At 34.3% G+C, this 17,895-nt stretch overlaps 1 protein-coding gene across 1 annotated transcript in view; it reads right to left on the bottom strand.

The window, feature by feature from the left end:
* ERBB4 (erb-b2 receptor tyrosine kinase 4) overlaps positions 1-17,895 on the bottom strand; it is a 1,112,005-nt gene that overhangs the window by 256,283 nt on the left and 837,827 nt on the right. The window contains exons 15-16 of the mRNA XM_030852949.2: positions 14,702-14,856; positions 7,486-7,530 (exon numbers count right to left, since the gene is read on the bottom strand). Of these exons, the coding sequence (XP_030708809.1) occupies positions 7,486-7,530; positions 14,702-14,856 (200 nt within the window). The remainder of the gene's footprint in view (positions 1-7,485; positions 7,531-14,701; positions 14,857-17,895) is intronic.

Below are 17,895 nucleotides of genomic sequence, written 5' to 3'. Positions count from 1 at the left end.
TTGTTATAATTTCTGTCACAAATTCAATAAAAATTATTAGTTTACAGTCTGAATTGCTAGCTAACAAAAAAATGCTTTGCCAAATAGAGACTTTGCTTGCTGAGATGAACAAGTTTAGTCTCTAATGGAGTAAGGATTTTAAAAAAGCTTTGGAGATATGTTTGACAAAGAAACTAAAATAGAATAGAATCTAATACATTGTTTATCAGAATCTATATGAAAACAGCATATATGCAAGCTACAATAAATCGCATACAAAAAATAATATTAATAATAAACTTTTTGAACATATTTCTTCATAAGATCCTTGATTGGGAAGGAAGAGCATCAAAGCTAAATGCTATTTTTAAGGCATTTATTTCAGATAAGGAAAGAATGGAGACTTTCAAAATATCAAGTATTATTTTCACTATAAGTAGCATATTCTAGGAGGCTACAGGTAAAAAAAAAATTCTATACTGTCCTATCCAATCTTCCTAGAAGAAATTCCAGCAGCAGCCTGTAAGGTAAATCGAGTGTGGAAAACCAATTCACAAATTGCAGGCTCGGGAAAGAATAACACTGCTTAGAAAATGAAAGTCGATCAAGATTGGAAACATTTCACCTGTTTTCATTTAAATCTTCAATTTCTTTTCCTGCTGGTTTAGGAAATAGAATATAGCATAATGGGGCAGTAGGGAGTATGAACTCTAAATATCTTGAAATGGCCACATTGACATGCTCAATGTAATTTTCTGTAACTAAAAAAAAAAAACTAGGCTTTGGATAATCTCCCAGTTAAAGCATGGTTTATGAAACTTAAAACATTATTTTATATAAAGTTCTGTCCTCCTATTATGTAACATTTATTTTAATCAATTCAGACAGAAGCTTAAAGAAAACTGTGATGGAATTTAAAAATGGAAAATGATCTGAATATTACTAGACTAGTCACCTGCTTTCAATTAAATATATACCCACCCCATTTCAGAGAGGTAAGCATTTACTGCAATACTAAGGACCTGAAAAAGGAGGTACCTGTTACTTTTACTTCTCACCCAATCCATGTCAAAATGCTCTATGGTCATAAATACTTTTCCAAAGTGTCCAAGCTAAATCTTTCATGTAAATTCCAAATTGCCTTATAAACAGCCTCTGGCAAGTCAATCAAATCTAACAAGTCAATACAATTGAAGAACAGAGTCATATTGCTTTAAATTTAAGTTCAAAACAGGTATTAATTAAAGATATCTAGAGTTTTCTGAAAGGAACAATTAGTTACCTACTACCAATTCTTTGAGATCATTATACTTAGAAGTGTGATATAAAATTTAAGTACTTAAAGCCTGAGAAATTTTGATATGTTAATTCCATAGCCATTGAACTATTGGATTAATGCCCTGATATAAAATACTAATAGAACACAACATCATGAGATTTTTAAAAAGACTGTTTTGCTAATATTTCAACTAGAGTAATAAATATCACCAGTGAACATATACTAGATAATGGCTCCTTTGCGTTATCTCATTTAATCTTCACACCAATGTTATGAGGTATAAGGATTCTCATTTTAAATATTACCATTATTGTCCCCATTTTACAGATAAAAAATATTGTAGAGTCAACACTTGAACTCAGGCTTTTACATTCAAGAACCTCTGCTCTTTATGGTACCTATTTATGACAAAACTCATCTGAATTACGTGTATTAGTCTGAGACTATATGGAATGGCCTGGGAATCTATGCAAGCAAGAGGACTGAAAATTCCCAAACCTCTTTTTTTAAATGTTGCAAATATTAGATCTATAAGATACACTATGATTCTGAGTTATATAACCTCAATTACTATCATTGAAAACCACAAGTCACCCATCACTATGGTTTTAACTCTTTCTCTGTCTCTGCATATGCCTCTGCCTATGACCTACTGCCATTGGTACCAGTGGCCCTCACTATGACAGTGATTCTCAAGATGAAGAAAGAAATGTCCTCCCTTCCTTCAAAGGACTATCAAAGAGGTAGAGGGACACATCAAAGCTCCCTGGGTGACTCTGAGAGACTTCCCTCCCCCTAGAGGGATATGTTCCTCCATCCTCAACGTTTAAAATATTTGATATCTAGAGAAATAATAAGTAATAGCATTTAATGAGTAATTAATTTAAACCAGGCACTGTTTTATAGACTCATTCAATCTTCATAGCCAATTTATGAATGATATTAATATTCCTATTGTATAATGAAGAAAGTGAAGCTCAGATAATATAAGGAACTTCCCTAAGGTCACACATCTAAAAAATGGTAGAACCTGACTTTGAACTCAGAAAATTGAATTCCAAAGACAGCACACTTCACCACCATACTACATCGCCTCTCGTTAATTGGCTGTGATAATATTAAAAAATCATCAAAACAAATGTGAAAACATGCTTCAAAGTGATAGTACAGTGACTCAACCAAAGGCTCAAGGAGGAAAAAATATTTCATGTATATAGGAACAATCTAAAATAGACGCTAGCTTATAAAACTGCAGTTTGGGCCTTAGGTTCTCTTTCCCTCCCTCTTTCTCTCTCTGTCTCTCTCCTATTGATTTTTTTCCCCATAATTTGACCTTGCTCTGAACGACTGTACTAACTGGTCTTGATTATGCCCAAATGCCAAAGTGCCACTGTTGTATAAGTCAATTAACTCTATCACATTCCTTTTTTTTTTAGAGTTTAATTCTCTATTTACTTCATTAAAATAATTTGTTAATAAGACATATCACTCATTTGACTGTTTTAAAAACATTTAAAGGCAAAATACCATATAACTGAAATAAAAACTACAACTAAATTACATGACAGATGAATCTCATAAATATAATATTTAGCAAAAGAAGCCAGATGTAAAGAGGACATAGTGTATGATTCAATTTATACAAAGTACAAAAACAGGCAAACTGACCTATGTTGTTAGCATTCAAGGCAGTTGTTACCCTCAGAATGGAGCACAAGAAGTGTTTCTCGTTCTGATACTATTCTCTTTCTTGATTTGGCTGATGATTACATAAATGTTTCATTTGGAGAAATTCACTGAGCTTTACACTTATGTTTTATGTATTTTTACACTATATATGTTATATTTCAATCAAAACTTTACATGAAAAGGCAGTGCTTTATCCAAAACAGTTGCTTTGCTAATTGTAATTTAGTACTACTTTCTCTCTTCCAAAAGATACAATTAACTTGTTTCATAAAGAAAGCTAACAATATTTCCACATAACATTGTAAAGTTACTATTTTCCTAAATATGAGATGTTTTAAAAGTCAAATTTATTGAGGTATAATCTATATACAGTACAATTCATTTTTTTAAACTGAATGACCATTTTTGACAAGCCCATACATTTGTGCAACTGTCACCACTATCAAGATACAGAACAGTTCCTTCATCTCCTCAAATTTCCTTATGACCTTTTGTTGTCCAACTCATCTCCCACCTCCCAGTTCCTGGCAATACTGATTGACTTCTGTCTCCATAGTTCTTCCTTTCCAAGAATGCCTTATAAATGGAATCCTATACTATGTATTCTTTTAAGTCTAGCTTCTTTCATTTAGCTTAATGTTTTTATTTTTTAATAGATCTTTATTGGAGTATAATTGCTTCATAACACTGTGTTAATGTTGCATTACAAAGTGAATCAGCCATATGCATACACATGTCCCCATATCCCCACCCTCTTGAGCCTCCCCCTCCCATCCTCCCTATCCCACCCCTCTAGGTTGTGGCAAAGCACCAAGCTGATCTTCTGTGCCATGCTGCTGCTTCCCACTAGCTAAATATTTTACATGGTAGTGTATATATGTCGCTGCTACTCTCACTTCGCCCCAGCTTTGCCCTCCCACCCCATGTCCTCAAGTCCATTTTCTATGTCTACCTCTTTATTCCTGCCCTGAAACTAGGTTCATCAGTACCATTTTTTTTTTTTTTTTTAGATTCCATACATATGTGTTAGCATACAGTACTTGTTTTTCTCTTTCTGACTTACTTCACTCTGTATGACAGACTCTAGGTCCATCCACCTCACTACAAATAACTCAATTTCATTTCTTTTTATGGCTGAGTAATATTCCATTGTATATATGTGCCACATCTTCTTTATCCATTCATCTGTCGATGGACATTTAGGTTGGTACCATGTCCTGGCTATTGTAAATAGTGCTGCAATGAACATTGTGGTACATGTCTCTTTTAGAATTATGGTTTTCTTAGGGTATATGTCCAGTAATGGGATTGCTGGGTCATATGGTAGTTCTATTTTAGTTTTTTAAGGACCTCCATACTTTTTCCCATAGTGGTTGTATCAATTTACATTCCCACTTATTTTTATATTCTCCTAACCTATCTGTTAGTTTCCTAGTCTAATTTTATTTTTTACTTTGTTACTGCTTTTTGTTTTTTTTTTCTTTTGCTCCCTCAGGCGGCTTGTGGGATATTGGTTCACGAGCCCGGGGTCAGGCCGAAGTTCCTGCACTGGAAGCTCCGAGTCTGAACGACTGGCCTCACAGAGAACCTCAGACTCCAGGGAATATTCATCAGAGTGAGGTCTCATGGATTTACTCATCTCAGCACCAAGACCCAGCTCTACCCAACAGCCTACAAACCCCGGTGTTGGAAGCCTCAGGCCAAACAACCAGTAAGACAGGAACACAATCTCACTCATTAAAAAGAAAAAAAATGAGATGGCAGAAAAATATGTCACAGATGAGGGAGCAAGGTAAAAACCTACAAGACCAAATAAATGAAGAGGAAATAGGTAGTCTACCTGAAAATGAATTCAGAGTAATGATAGTAAAGAAGACCCAGAATCTTGGAAATGGAATGGAGGCATGGACTGAGAAAATACAAGAAATGTTTAACAAAAATCTAGATGAACTACAGAACAAACAAAAAGAGATGAACAACACAATAATGGAAATGAAAAATACACTAGAAGGAATCAATAACAAAATAACTGAGGCAGAAGAACTAATAAGTGAGCTGGAAGACAAAGGGTGGAAATAACTGCCGAGGAGCAGAATAAAGAAAAAGGAATGAAAAGAACTGAGGACAGTCTTAGAGACCTCTGGGACAACACTAAATGCACCAACATTCGAATTATAGGGGTCCCACAGGAAGAAGAGAAAAAGAAAGAGTCTGAGAAAATAGTTGAAGAGATTATAGTGGAAAATTTCCCTAACATAGGAAAGGAAATAGTCACCCAAGTCCAGGAAGCACAGAGAGTCCCATACAGATAAACTCTGGGAAAAACACACCAAGACACATATTAATCAAACTAACAAAAATTAAATTCAAAGAAAAAATATTAAAAGCAGCGAGGGAAAAACAAAATATAACATACAAAGGAATCCCCATAAGGTTATCAGCTGATTTTTCAGCAGAAACTCTGCAAGCCAGAAGGGAGTGACAGGATATAATTAAAGTGATGAAAGGGAAAAACCTACAACCAAGATTACTCTAACCAGCAAGGATCTCATTCAGATTCGATGAAGAAGTCATCAGACAAGCAAAAGCTAAGAGAATTCAGCACCACCAAACCAGCTTTACAACAAATGCTAAAGAAACTTCTCTAGGTAGGAAACACAAGAGAAGAAAAAGACCCACAAAAACAAACCCAGAACAATTAAGAAAATGGTAAGAGGGACATGCATATCAATAATAACCTTAAATATAAATGGATTAAATGCCCCAACCAAAAGACACAGACTGGCTGAATGGATACAAAAACAAGACCCATATATATGCTGTCTACAAGAGACCCACTTCACACCTAGGGACACATACAGACTGAAAGTGAGGGGATGGAAAAAAGATATTCCATGCAAATGGAAATCAGAAGAAAGTTGGAGTAGCAATACTTGTATCAGGTAAAATGGACTTTAAAATAAAGACTGTTACAAGAGATAAGGAGGGACACTACATAATGATCAAAGGATCAATCCAAGAAGAAGATATAACAATTATAAATGCTTATGCACCCAACATAGGAACATCTCAATACATAAGGCAAATGCTAACAACCATGAAAGGAGAAATCGACAGTAACACAATAATAGTAGGGGACTTTAACACACCACTTACACCAATGGACAGATCATCCAAACAGAAAATTAATAAGGAAACACAAGCTTTAAATGACACAATAGACCAGATAGATCTAATTGATATTTATAGAACATTCCACCCAAAAGTGGCAGAATACACTTTCTTCTCAAGTGCACATGGAACATTCTCCAGGATAGATCACATCTTGGGTCACAAATTAAGCCTCCGAAAATTTAAGAAAATTGATATTGTATCAAGCATCTTTTCTGCCCACAACGCTATGAGATTGGAAACCAATTACAGGAAAAAAACTGTAAAAACACAAATACATGGAAGCTAAACAGTGTGCTACTAAATAACCAAGAGATCACTGAAGAAATCAAAGAAGAAATAAAAAAATACACAGAAACAAATGACAATGAAAATACGATGGCCCAAAACCTATGGGACACAGCAAAAGCATTTCTAAGAGGGATGTTTATAGCAATACAATCTTACATCAAGAAACAAGAAAAATCTCAAATAAACAATCTAACACTACACTTAGCTTAATGTTTTTGAGATCCATCCATGTTTTGTGTAAGTCAGCAGTTTGTTCCTTTCTGTTGCTGAGTAATGTTATAATGTATAGATATACCACAGTTAAAAAACATTTGAGTAATTTCCAGGTTCTGGTGATTTTGAACAAAACCACTACAAACATTTATGTATAGGTTTTTGTATAAACATTAGTGAAATATTTTGTTTTTTAATTCTAACTTGTAATTTCACCTGCACAAAATATTTTCTACACTGCCTTTAGTCTATAGTAATGCTTATGCCTAGGGAATATACCAACCAGTTCAAAATAACATAAAATCAGAAATTGAATCAAGTAACAAACACCTGCAAATTCTGCAAATTACACTCTTAAAAATATTTTTTGCAATCATCTACATAATTAAGAACATAAATACTACTGAAGCTCTAGATTAATATTTAAAATATTGTTTAAATTTTACAAAATTAAAAATCAATGGTATTACTAATTTGGATTCTACAGTCATAATGAAAAAAGGAAGAAGAGGTAAGAAATGTGGCTTGAAAAGTAAAGGGTTACATGCCTCTTTTGCAACTCCCTGATTTAACGTATTATAAATTTCACCCAACTGGTTAGTACTTTTTTATCCATGATAACTGGGAAAGGATTTGAGTGACAAAATGGAAACATGGTAGATGTTACCTAGCATGTTGTGGTAAAGTGGAATGGCCCGTCCAAAGGTAGTAAATGCAGTCATGACTAGTAGGACCGCTACACCTGCAGGCAATTACAGAACAGAAAACATCATTCTCCATTCACAGTGGCATGCACACACATGCACCAGTGCTCACACATGGAGCCTTGGAGGAAGAACATGGGAAGCAAGCACACCAAGTACCTATCCATCAGGCCGATGCAGTCTTCAATACTTGAGCCTATGCACCTGCAGAAGATCCAAATTTTAAAAATACAAGGAAAGAAAAATTAGCCATTTTAAAAAAGAAGATATAAGACAAATACCGATGGTGTCAAACTCTTAATTATTGTTAATAGACAATTTTTGAATATCATGGATTTAAAGCTAGTGAGAAGGTTACTGTACTTGATGGATACCCAGAAATAAATTGTAAATACTACACAAATAGATACAAAGAAACAAGTCCACAGTAAAGGAAACTGTACTCTGTTTCTGTGGATAATTTCCAAGCACATATTGCTCATTTCTAATACTTTACATTCATTTGAATCATTGGTGATATTATGTCTTGATGAATAACTTGATATTTCAATGGCTATAATTGGTTTCATGTATACAGTTTCTTCTAAAAGGCTTTAAGCTGAAGTAAAAAACAGAATCAATAAAAAAGAAAACATGAGCTATTCAATATAATATAATAACCTGACACTTAATACTCATTATTAAAGATTGATTTTAGCAGAAAATGAGTTAATGTGCTTTAACGTTATTCTCATGGATACTTTACACAATCACATTATTCCATTCCTTGGTTGTGACTGTCTTTAAAACATACTTATGTTTAAACATGAATTCATTTAACAAGCAAAATAACTGGCTTCACCATACTGCAGTTTATCTTGATACTTGCTTTTAAAAAATCAGTGCCATAACAGTCAAGTGAAAACAGGGTTTTAAACTGCCATAATATCTAACTCAAACAATAAAAAATAAGTAAATACTCCCCAAGGAAATGAATAACTTGAGACTCAGGTAAGTAAAGAATCCACAGAGGTTAACATTTAAGTAAAATTATATAAGTACACAGAATTCTGATTTTGAAGTATTACAGAAATATTTCTTCCATCTACCAATAAATTTGAATTGTATTTCTTTCCCTTTTCTCTCATTAAACACATATAGCTGCAGTGCAGTATCAAGATTCCTTGTACAGCTATGATTTATTGAACTGTCTAATTCTTCTGGTAATATTTTTTCCAAATTCTAATTTCTAAAACTGAAAAAGAAGTTGAAGTTAAAATCATTATGTAATGAAGTAATAAGGTGCTCTTGTATAAGGCCAGACTGTCCATTATATCTTTAGAAAACTCTGTAACACGTAAATAAATATAACTATGTATAATAATAATTAAGTCACTATTTTCCTCCTTCATCAGTATAAGTTATAATATTCCTACTAGGTGGAAAATTATTTTTCTTTTGAGGATTGGCTTTGAGTGGCTTAGAAAAATATTAATGTACAGAAATACATGAAATACACTGTGAAAAAGGCTTTTAAAAAAAAGCAAATAAGAAATTTAAATAAAAATATAGAGCACATAGCATTGAATTGGTTCCAAAATTCATAATCAAAACCATTTCTAAAAATAAAAAACAATTAGTATAAAAGTTTGCAAATTGTCTTATATGGTTTTCTTCTATTCCAAAGGACTTATTTTTTTCTAGTTTCCAGTTATACCTTCTTCAAAATGCTTTCTTAAAATACAGTAGTGCCATTTTTGTAAAATTAATAGTCTACTTCTTACTTCCAAATGATAATCTGAAAGCTATGGTTAGTTTGTAATATGTATTTATTATAACCTTTGAAAGATAAATGTATTTGAAAGTAAGCTTTAACTTGAGGGGAAAGTTAAAGAGTGAATAATGAAAGATCTTCATTCATCCATTAAAAAAAAAAAAAACTCCGTCACATGCCTACTAAGTGTTCCTACTATTCTAGGAGCTGGGGGGAGAAAAAAGATGAATTAGACATTTTCCTATTTTTAATGAGCTCAAACTTTAATGAAGGAGACAGATGCATAAACATATGTGTATTGTACAATACGATAAATATAATGAGGAACACGAACCAGTGACTTAGGAGAGTGTGGAGGAGGGACACAGAGTTTCAGAAGGTTGGGGTCACACCCTCGGAGAAGTTAGAAAACTGAAGTTCGGAGTTCAGAGTCCTGATGACCAGGATTGGGGTGGCAATAATTTCTAAGGGGTAAGAAACAGCAGGAGCAAAAGCATCGATCTGAGGAAGGGTAGAGAGTATACGAACAGCTACAAATAATTCTGAATAGTTAGAGAACAACATTATGAGGCAACAGGGAGAAGGAAAAAAAGAAGCTAGATCACTAGAAAGGAACCAGAACTGAAGACTGTCTGCTTAGGAACAAACAATGGGAAACCACCGCAGGGTTTTAAAGAAGTTGTGAAATTGCTAGATGTGTGTTATACATTGATCTCTTTGCCCACTGAAGGCTAATCAGCTGGGAGCCAGACAGATTCCTTTGGCACAGAGACTGTTTTAGTCTCTGTAAGAGATGATGAAGAATTAAACTAGGGAAACAGTAACTAGGATAGAGGCAGAGTTGGATTTAAGGAATACCTTGAAAGGTATGCGGAAAAAAAAAAAAAAAAACAGTAGTTGGTGGCTGATTTGATGATGGAAGAGGAAAGATCAAAGGAGTTAAAGATGACTCATACTTCTAACTTTGAGAATAGTGGTACCATCAGTGAGAGAATGCAAGAGGAGGAATACCTTCCTCTGTGTGTGTGTGTTCCGGAAGCAGGGTTGATAGTTTCAGTCTTAGGTATCTAAAGTTTAGTGTGGTTTTCCTACATCCAGGTAGAAATGTTCCTCAGCATCTGGAAAGATGAGTCTGCTGGAGAGGACGGTGTGGGGGGAGGAGAGGGAAGCAGGAGGCACAGGTACAATGATCCAGTTTTGAAACATCATACAGGAGAAGGCTGAAATCATGTAAGTGGATGTGATGGCTGAAGAAGGATCTATAAAGTGAGAAAAGCAGAGACTGAGACTGAAACTCAAGGAACTCCAGTAATTAGTAAATGACATAAGATGAGCTCATAAGCCAGAAACATAGGAAAATATGTTTGAGTAAAATCCATTAATTGCAGTGTCATGGAAGCCAAATCATGAAAAAACTTCAGGAAATGGATGATCATCGATCGTTGTCAAGTGCAAGAGAGGTCTAGTAAAAGAACTACTAAGAGTATGTTAGTTGTCATAGTCAAGGTCACTAGAATTTAGGTTGCTGTGAGTTGAGAAGCAAATTGCAAATAAGAGAATAGAAGCAAGGGAAAAGGGAAGAGCTACTGAGGGGGTGGGGTGTGAGGTCAAGAAAGTTTGTCTAGGAGATTTTGTAGGGTATTTGAGATTTAAAGGTATTTATAAGTTGAGGATAAAACAAGAATGGAAGACAGAATAAGAGTGTGGTCCCATTTTTTCTAAATACAAATCACTGTGTATTTAAAGATGTATATTCTATTTCAACTCTTTGTACTTGACATAAGCCAATAATTAGCACATGCAATTTATACAGATTCAGGAAAATCAAAGAATAATGGAAACATTAAACTTTTGAAGAGTCAAAATCCCAAATAAGAGACTGAATAAAGATGTGAAATAATACAATTCTCTAGATAATTAGTGTTCTAAAGTAGAAACTTTACAGAAAGTTCGGAAAGAGAAACTGTAACATGTTAATATATTAAAAAAACTGGAATTCCAAATATTGAGCTGTTTAACATTTGCTTGTACTTACTGATTTATGAACACCTTGATATACCCATACAAGTAACATAGTTGAGATATTTTGACAAAATCTTCTCTGAATTTTGAAATTAAAATGGAAAAATATTTTAAAATTTCATTACAGAAGTTATCGACAATAATTCCACAAGCAGCCCTTCTTTTGTTCTCTCCAGCAATGGAAATTCTTTCATTACATACATTTAAAAGTATAAAAAGAATTGATGAGAAGAATATTAAGGCATATAGAAAATTTAATAGTATCAAATCACGATTCTAATATTACTAAAAACTTTTAATGAATTTTTTAAAGATGCCCTATTAAAAATAAATATCCCGGGGCTTCCCTGGTGACACAGTGGTTGAGAGTCCGCCGGCCGATGCAGGGGACAGGGGTTCGTGCCCCGGTCTGGGAGGATCCCACATACCGTGGAGCGGCTGGGCCCATGAGCCATGGCCACTGGGCCTGCGCGTCCGGAGCCAGTGCTCCGCAACGGGAGAGGCCACAGCAGTGAGAGGCCTGCTTACCGCAAAGAAAAAAAAAAAAAAAAAAAATCCCGGTTCACGTCTCCAAACAAAAATTAAATTGACATTCATCATGGACGCAAGTGATATTAGTAAAGAAACTATAATCTTTGCTCTTACGACTACTCAACTGCACACTAAATTTAGTTTACATGTCCTCTTTTAAAATTTCTACCTTGCTAATTTCAAATATGAATATCATTTCTAAGTTTTAAATTCTTGCTAATCATTTCAAAATACAGAGGGATATCTGATGAAAGGATATAAATTGGAAGAATAAAAATTCACTGGACTGTGACCTCCTAGTGATCAAGAGCTGTGTCTTGCTTATTTCTGAACTTAGCTATCACTGTATCTGATACACAACAGGTGTTCAATATAACAAAGTTGAAGAATGAATGAAATGAGAAAGGCTGCTAAAATAAAAGTTCTCTAGTCAAGGCAAGAGGAGACAATGTTATTTTTTTTTCCTCTAGGAATATTAGTGAGACTCTCCTGATAGGTACTAGCTAAATGGATCACCTATTTTAAAAACATCTAAAGAACTTATTAGAGTCAATACATTTAATGTGCTTTTAGAGTGGTAAAAGGGCTTTTAAGGTATTACATGATAATTTTACTTTCAGATGATCATTAAACAGTATTCAAAGTAAGAACTTCCTTCTGAAAAATGATTTGAAAGACTATTTCCATTAACTTGGTTCCTGAATTATCCAGCTGACATAATATTGGCATATAAAAGAAAAGCTGTTTTCCAAAGTGGAGTTGGCATGGTGAGCTCACGCTTACTGATAGGTCATTTATTATGTATGTTTAGGAATAAAAATAGTCACTTGTCCCATCATCCCTACTGCCCCTATGATCTTCCTAGGGAAAGATTCTATCTCTACATGCTCAATTTGAAAGGAAGGAACTGAATGCATAGAGCACCTCATTGCTTCATTAAAAGGATCTCAAAGCACAGTGCTGCACTGCAGTAGTGTACAGAGGAGGGCTTAAGCATTTAGAAATGCCCAAATCCTAAATTCCATTCTGAGGCTGAGACCACAGAACTCTTAGGAAGTGAGTGAACCTGGACAATGCGGATGCTGTTAGAAAAAGGATGGCAGGAAGATAAATGAAAACAAAGACAAGAAACTGACAGGATTAAGTCAGTCATTACAGAATCCATTTACCTTAGAAGATGCCAGGGAGTACACTAGTCAAATTCTGTCTCACCATCATTCTGCACCAGTGAATTTAAAGTCATCATTTTATTTACTAGGGTTCCCAAGTGATCTGGTCAGGTTTGTTTCCTGTTACACCTTCATCCTCCCTTTTGGTTGACATCCAACTTTTGTTACTGTGGTAAATTGATCTATTCATTGTCCCTCCTTCTACTTTCCCCCCACTATATATCTTTTCTTTTATTATATAATCATGATTTAAAAGGACTGAGAGGAAGACACACCAGCCACACATCCAGACTATGTACGGCTCTGTGATCTCACTTTCATTTCCCTAATGGCTTTGTTGTAATTAGATTTGCAAAAACAGCAAAAGGTCTCATTTTGAATGGCAACAGCTGTTGACATCAACATTACATTGAATAATGTTTGTTTAATTTTAGATGCAAAACAATAAAACCCTCTTGTGGATGATTATTTTAGCAGGCAACGTTTTCCCTTTCTGTTGCTGACCCTTCTGCTCCAGCAATACCAGTTATCTTCATGAAATACCCTTAACTGAAGTGTGCCCAAAACTCGCCAGGGGAGCAGCTTATTCTTTCTAATTTCCTTGAAGCAGAGTGTCTATGTGACTATTTCAGTATCCTCAAACCAGTGAGGTGGCATTAGCTCTTCCAAGCTGAATTTGAATGGCAGCACATTACTTTACCTTTTGAGGATCTGCCACTTCACAGAGTGAATTAAGCTGATTTCTTGACCTGCAGGAAATTGTAGCAGCATCTGCAAATTGATGTCCTCTTGGCAGAAAATGATGTTGCTTGCTTAACTTCTTCAATATCCCCTAACAGCCAGCCCTTACTCTGGCAGAAAATCTCTTTATGGAATCTCATACTTTCCTGCCAGATCTAAAGCACCCAAGATGATTCTCCACAAGTGTCTCTGTGTGTTTGTATGTGTGTGTGCACATGTGTGTGGGCACTCACAATGGAGAAGAGGCTTTTTGGACAGAAGGAGGACAGAGCATGTGAAACTGCCCTTGATTCTAAATTTATTCCCCTTCTACAGGAAAGAGAAGGAAAAGTCCTTATTAAAAGAGATTTGCTGTCTTTTAAAGAACTAGTTGTTGGGATTTGTTCGATGAAGTGACATTATTTCTTTTATAGTTCAGTGCTTTTCTTCTTTCTGTAATATGTCTTTGTTACTCAACTGTTATCAGTATCAAAAGTAGTCTAATTATTATTCATTTTACAATGCATCCTTTTGAAAAGTAGAAAAATGTGTACCCATCTTTGAATTGTCCTATATCGGTTGAAGAAACACTAGGTTGTAGGTTAACCTATAATAGAATCACTTTCACAAAATGTACTTGTATTTTAATAAAAATACATATCACTTGGTTCCTTTTTTTTTTTTTTTTTTTACCATCACTGCTTTTGCTTATATTTTGCTGAAGGAGTAATACAAGGCAGCATTTATCAAAAAGAGACCTTCACTTTAAAGTGATTGTAACAACAAAGAAACAGAAACAGAAAATCTCTGTTAAAGATTTATTAAGCATGAATCTCAAAAGTACAATTACTTGTCTTTTCTGATATCTTTAATCCTCAGTAAAATTTGGAAGAATTTCTACACTCCATACAAATTATACCTGATACCAGCTTCACGAAAGTGTCAATAGAAGTTACAGGAAAATGTTCAACAGAACTATTTTAGAGGGTATAAATTCGATTCCATAAAGCATTCCTATAGAAAAGAGTTCTCTTAAAATCAACACATTATATAAACACGAATAGAATTTTGCGTGAGATATTATGTATTCAGTAGACTGTGTCAGGGATAAAATACACGTATGCACCTCTTGATTAGTAATATGCACATGATTAAGCTTTGGACCAGTAAAGTTGCTTACCCTTGGGTGCAGTTTGGATGGCATGGGTGGCACTCCCGATCCTGATCAGCATACTTGAAAATGAAACTGTTTGCCCCCTGTAAGCCATCTGGACATTTTTCCACACAGTTCGGGCCATCCTTAAAATGGGAGCACTTTGTACAGTTGTCAGGTCCCTGAAGTGTGAAAAAAAAAAAAATAGAGGAATAAAACTGGGTGCCATTTCCTCTGGAATGTATTTATCTGGTCTAGTTACTGAGACTTCAGTGGGTGGCCAATCTGCCTCTAGAGAACTGAAGAGCATTTTCAGAAGTACAAATGGGGATGCTGCTATTGTAGCTTTCTGATCAGCAAAACTGTCCAGTGATTTTTCTAGAAGGACATCAGCATTTTCTTTCTGTCATTTATTCCTAGTGAGATTACAGTGCAACGATATTTGATAACAACACATTATTCCTGGAAATATTTTATCACAATCACTGGGAATATGTGAAAATTCTTACTAAGTAGTTAATGAAAATAAGGAAATGATAGGAACTAGGTAACACTGAATTTCATATACAAGTGAGATGTAAACTTTCCTTTGGTAGTACCATGACTATTTGAACAATGAATTTAAATTTTTTTCTATAGTTGAGTTATCAGGAATTAGGTAGTTTAGGCAAACAAATGTTAATTTCTAAGTTACTCTCCAACTCATATCATCTTATGATAATGCTAAAAATCATATCATGTCTATTAATAGGGATTTTAGCAAATAACAGTACAATACTGAGAGCACAATAAAGGCACAATCTGATGAGCAAAAACTTGTACATACAAAAGAAAATTATATGGAGAAACTTACTCAAGAATGAAGGTGATATAAATATGAGCATGATAAATCTAACTAAAACTAGCTCACTTCATATATTTATGTTTATAATATCTGTCTAATATGTATAATTATAGTAAGCAGTAACGTGTAAATATATTTAAATGTCATAACAAAAGTAAAAATCTTAAATTCATATTAAACATCTAAAAATTGTACCAAAAAAATGATTTGGACGTGGTGCTGGGGATAGTAAGCATGCAAGAAATGATAAGTAGTACATTCTCAAATCAAATTGAGAACATTTTGGTTAAAAATACTATTTCCTTAAAAGATGTCCATATATTTACACATTCAGGTGTTTTAAATAATGATATTACCTACTCAAAATTTACTTTTAGTTCTCCTTTGTGAACATCAAATTGTCTTAGGATTCCTCTTCTCTTTGACTACTTCTTGGAACTTCTTACCTTGACTCTTTTCTCCCCAAAATCTGCTTATATTCACATAGTTTAACAATTAGGACAGGTCACATTGAAGATAATTTAGATAAATAAGATATACTAAGTATAGAGGGAAATATTTAATATTATTAAGTTTATAATTATAAACAATGTGTATTTGGGAGACGAGCAAGCAACATTTTACAGAGCTGTTTATTAGACAGGGCGTGTGGCGATCAGTCTATTCACGGGAGTGTGTTACATCTCTCTACGGATGCTAATCCAAAAGTAGCCAGACATTGCAAGTGGTGATATAAGGCATCAGGAAATCAAGAAATATAATACTTTAAAATTTAAAGATAAAGGCAGCTAAGGAAGAATAGTAGTACAAAGAAGAAAGGGTAATCAGGAAGAGATTTCTGGAAATCCTGAGACTGGTGAGGTTCAATCAAACACCTATCTTACTATTTTGAAGTGAGATTTAGAGTATCTATTATCTATCTATCTATCTACCTATCTATCTATCTATCTAAACAGTTATAGGTATATCTAAATCTCATACTTCTAAATCTCATATATATATATATTTGTTTATGTATATAAACATATGTGTATATATATGTACGTACATATATATGTGTGTATATATATACTTATTTATTCTGTGAAAGAGAATCCCTATTCAACCTGAAGAGTTTGCTGCTGGCAACTTATTTCCTACCAAAAAAGAATACTTCACATGTTTCCAATTTTAACACCTGCTCATGGGTACTTAAGCACATAATACTGTCTATTATACAAAATCATCTACTGTGCAAGTATGCTCAGTGGTATGACACTGTACAAGACAAGAGACATGCTGATGTCTTCTTTCAGAACACGAGAATAAAACTTACTGTGAGTAAATTAGGCAGTGGTAGTCAGAATTAGGAATTATTTTTCTATAAAATACTTCTAATGTAAAATAATGTCCAGGTAAAATCAGAAGATGTAAAAAATTTATGAAACTAAAATTAAATTCACATTTAATCTTTAGGCAGACTTTAATAGGATAAATTTTTTTGTGCTTCTTTGTTTTTAAAGCATCTCTTAACTATTTAATTGTATTATCATGATATGAAATCAAATGTCCTGAGCTGACACAACTAAAAGATGTCCTGACAAATCTCAAAAGAAATGAAATGTCTGATTCTCTATCTCATTTCCATAATAAAGAGATTTAAAGAAATACATGTTGTCTAATACTTACTCTTTTATCATTATATTCCCAAAGCTTTTAAGAAGCTAGGTACAGCGAATGAACTGATAAATGCAACAACCGAAAAGAGAGATGAAGGCAACTTTCTTCCTTATCTCTGATTTTAAGCTACCCTTGGACCCAGTAATCTAGACAGAAAACTAAAGGATAGGCTAAATCCTGAGGGAAACATTTCATTTTTTTTTTTTCTCAGTGACAATTGATGTTTTTCTCTGGTAGCCACTGTAAGAGAGAAAGCCACTATTCACCAGTATCCAATTCTCTTCCACTTCCAGCCTCACAGAATACGGAAATTCCCTCCAACTAGAGGGGAGGTGTGTGTCTCGCTTTGGACAATGAAATTAAGTAAAAGCAATTTATGAGAGCCAGTGCTAAACTCTCCAGCCTTCTCTTTCCCAGCTGCCATGACGTGGGGATCCCATGTAGATGTAGAGATGCCATAACTTCAAAGCATCCTGGAATGCCAGACCACCACAGGGAGGGGGTCCTGCCTTAGAAAGTTCCCCAGACCTGCAGTGCACTTTACATGAAAAAGATTTAAACATTTTTCTGTAAGCTACTGCAATATGGGGGTTATTTGTTGTGGCAACACAAGCTCTATTAACCTGGATTTAACAGCTATTTTAGCTTTAACAAAAATTGTGTTTCAAAAATCAGTTTCCCTCGCTCCCCAAAAATCAGTTCCCTTCTCCTATTCCCT

Source organism: Globicephala melas, chromosome 7, assembly GCF_963455315.2.
Source record: "Globicephala melas chromosome 7, mGloMel1.2, whole genome shotgun sequence".
Lineage (NCBI taxonomy): Eukaryota > Metazoa > Chordata > Mammalia > Artiodactyla > Delphinidae > Globicephala > Globicephala melas.
The sequence above is the reverse complement of the archived record's forward strand: the minus strand, read 5'-3'. Positions and strand labels throughout refer to the sequence as shown.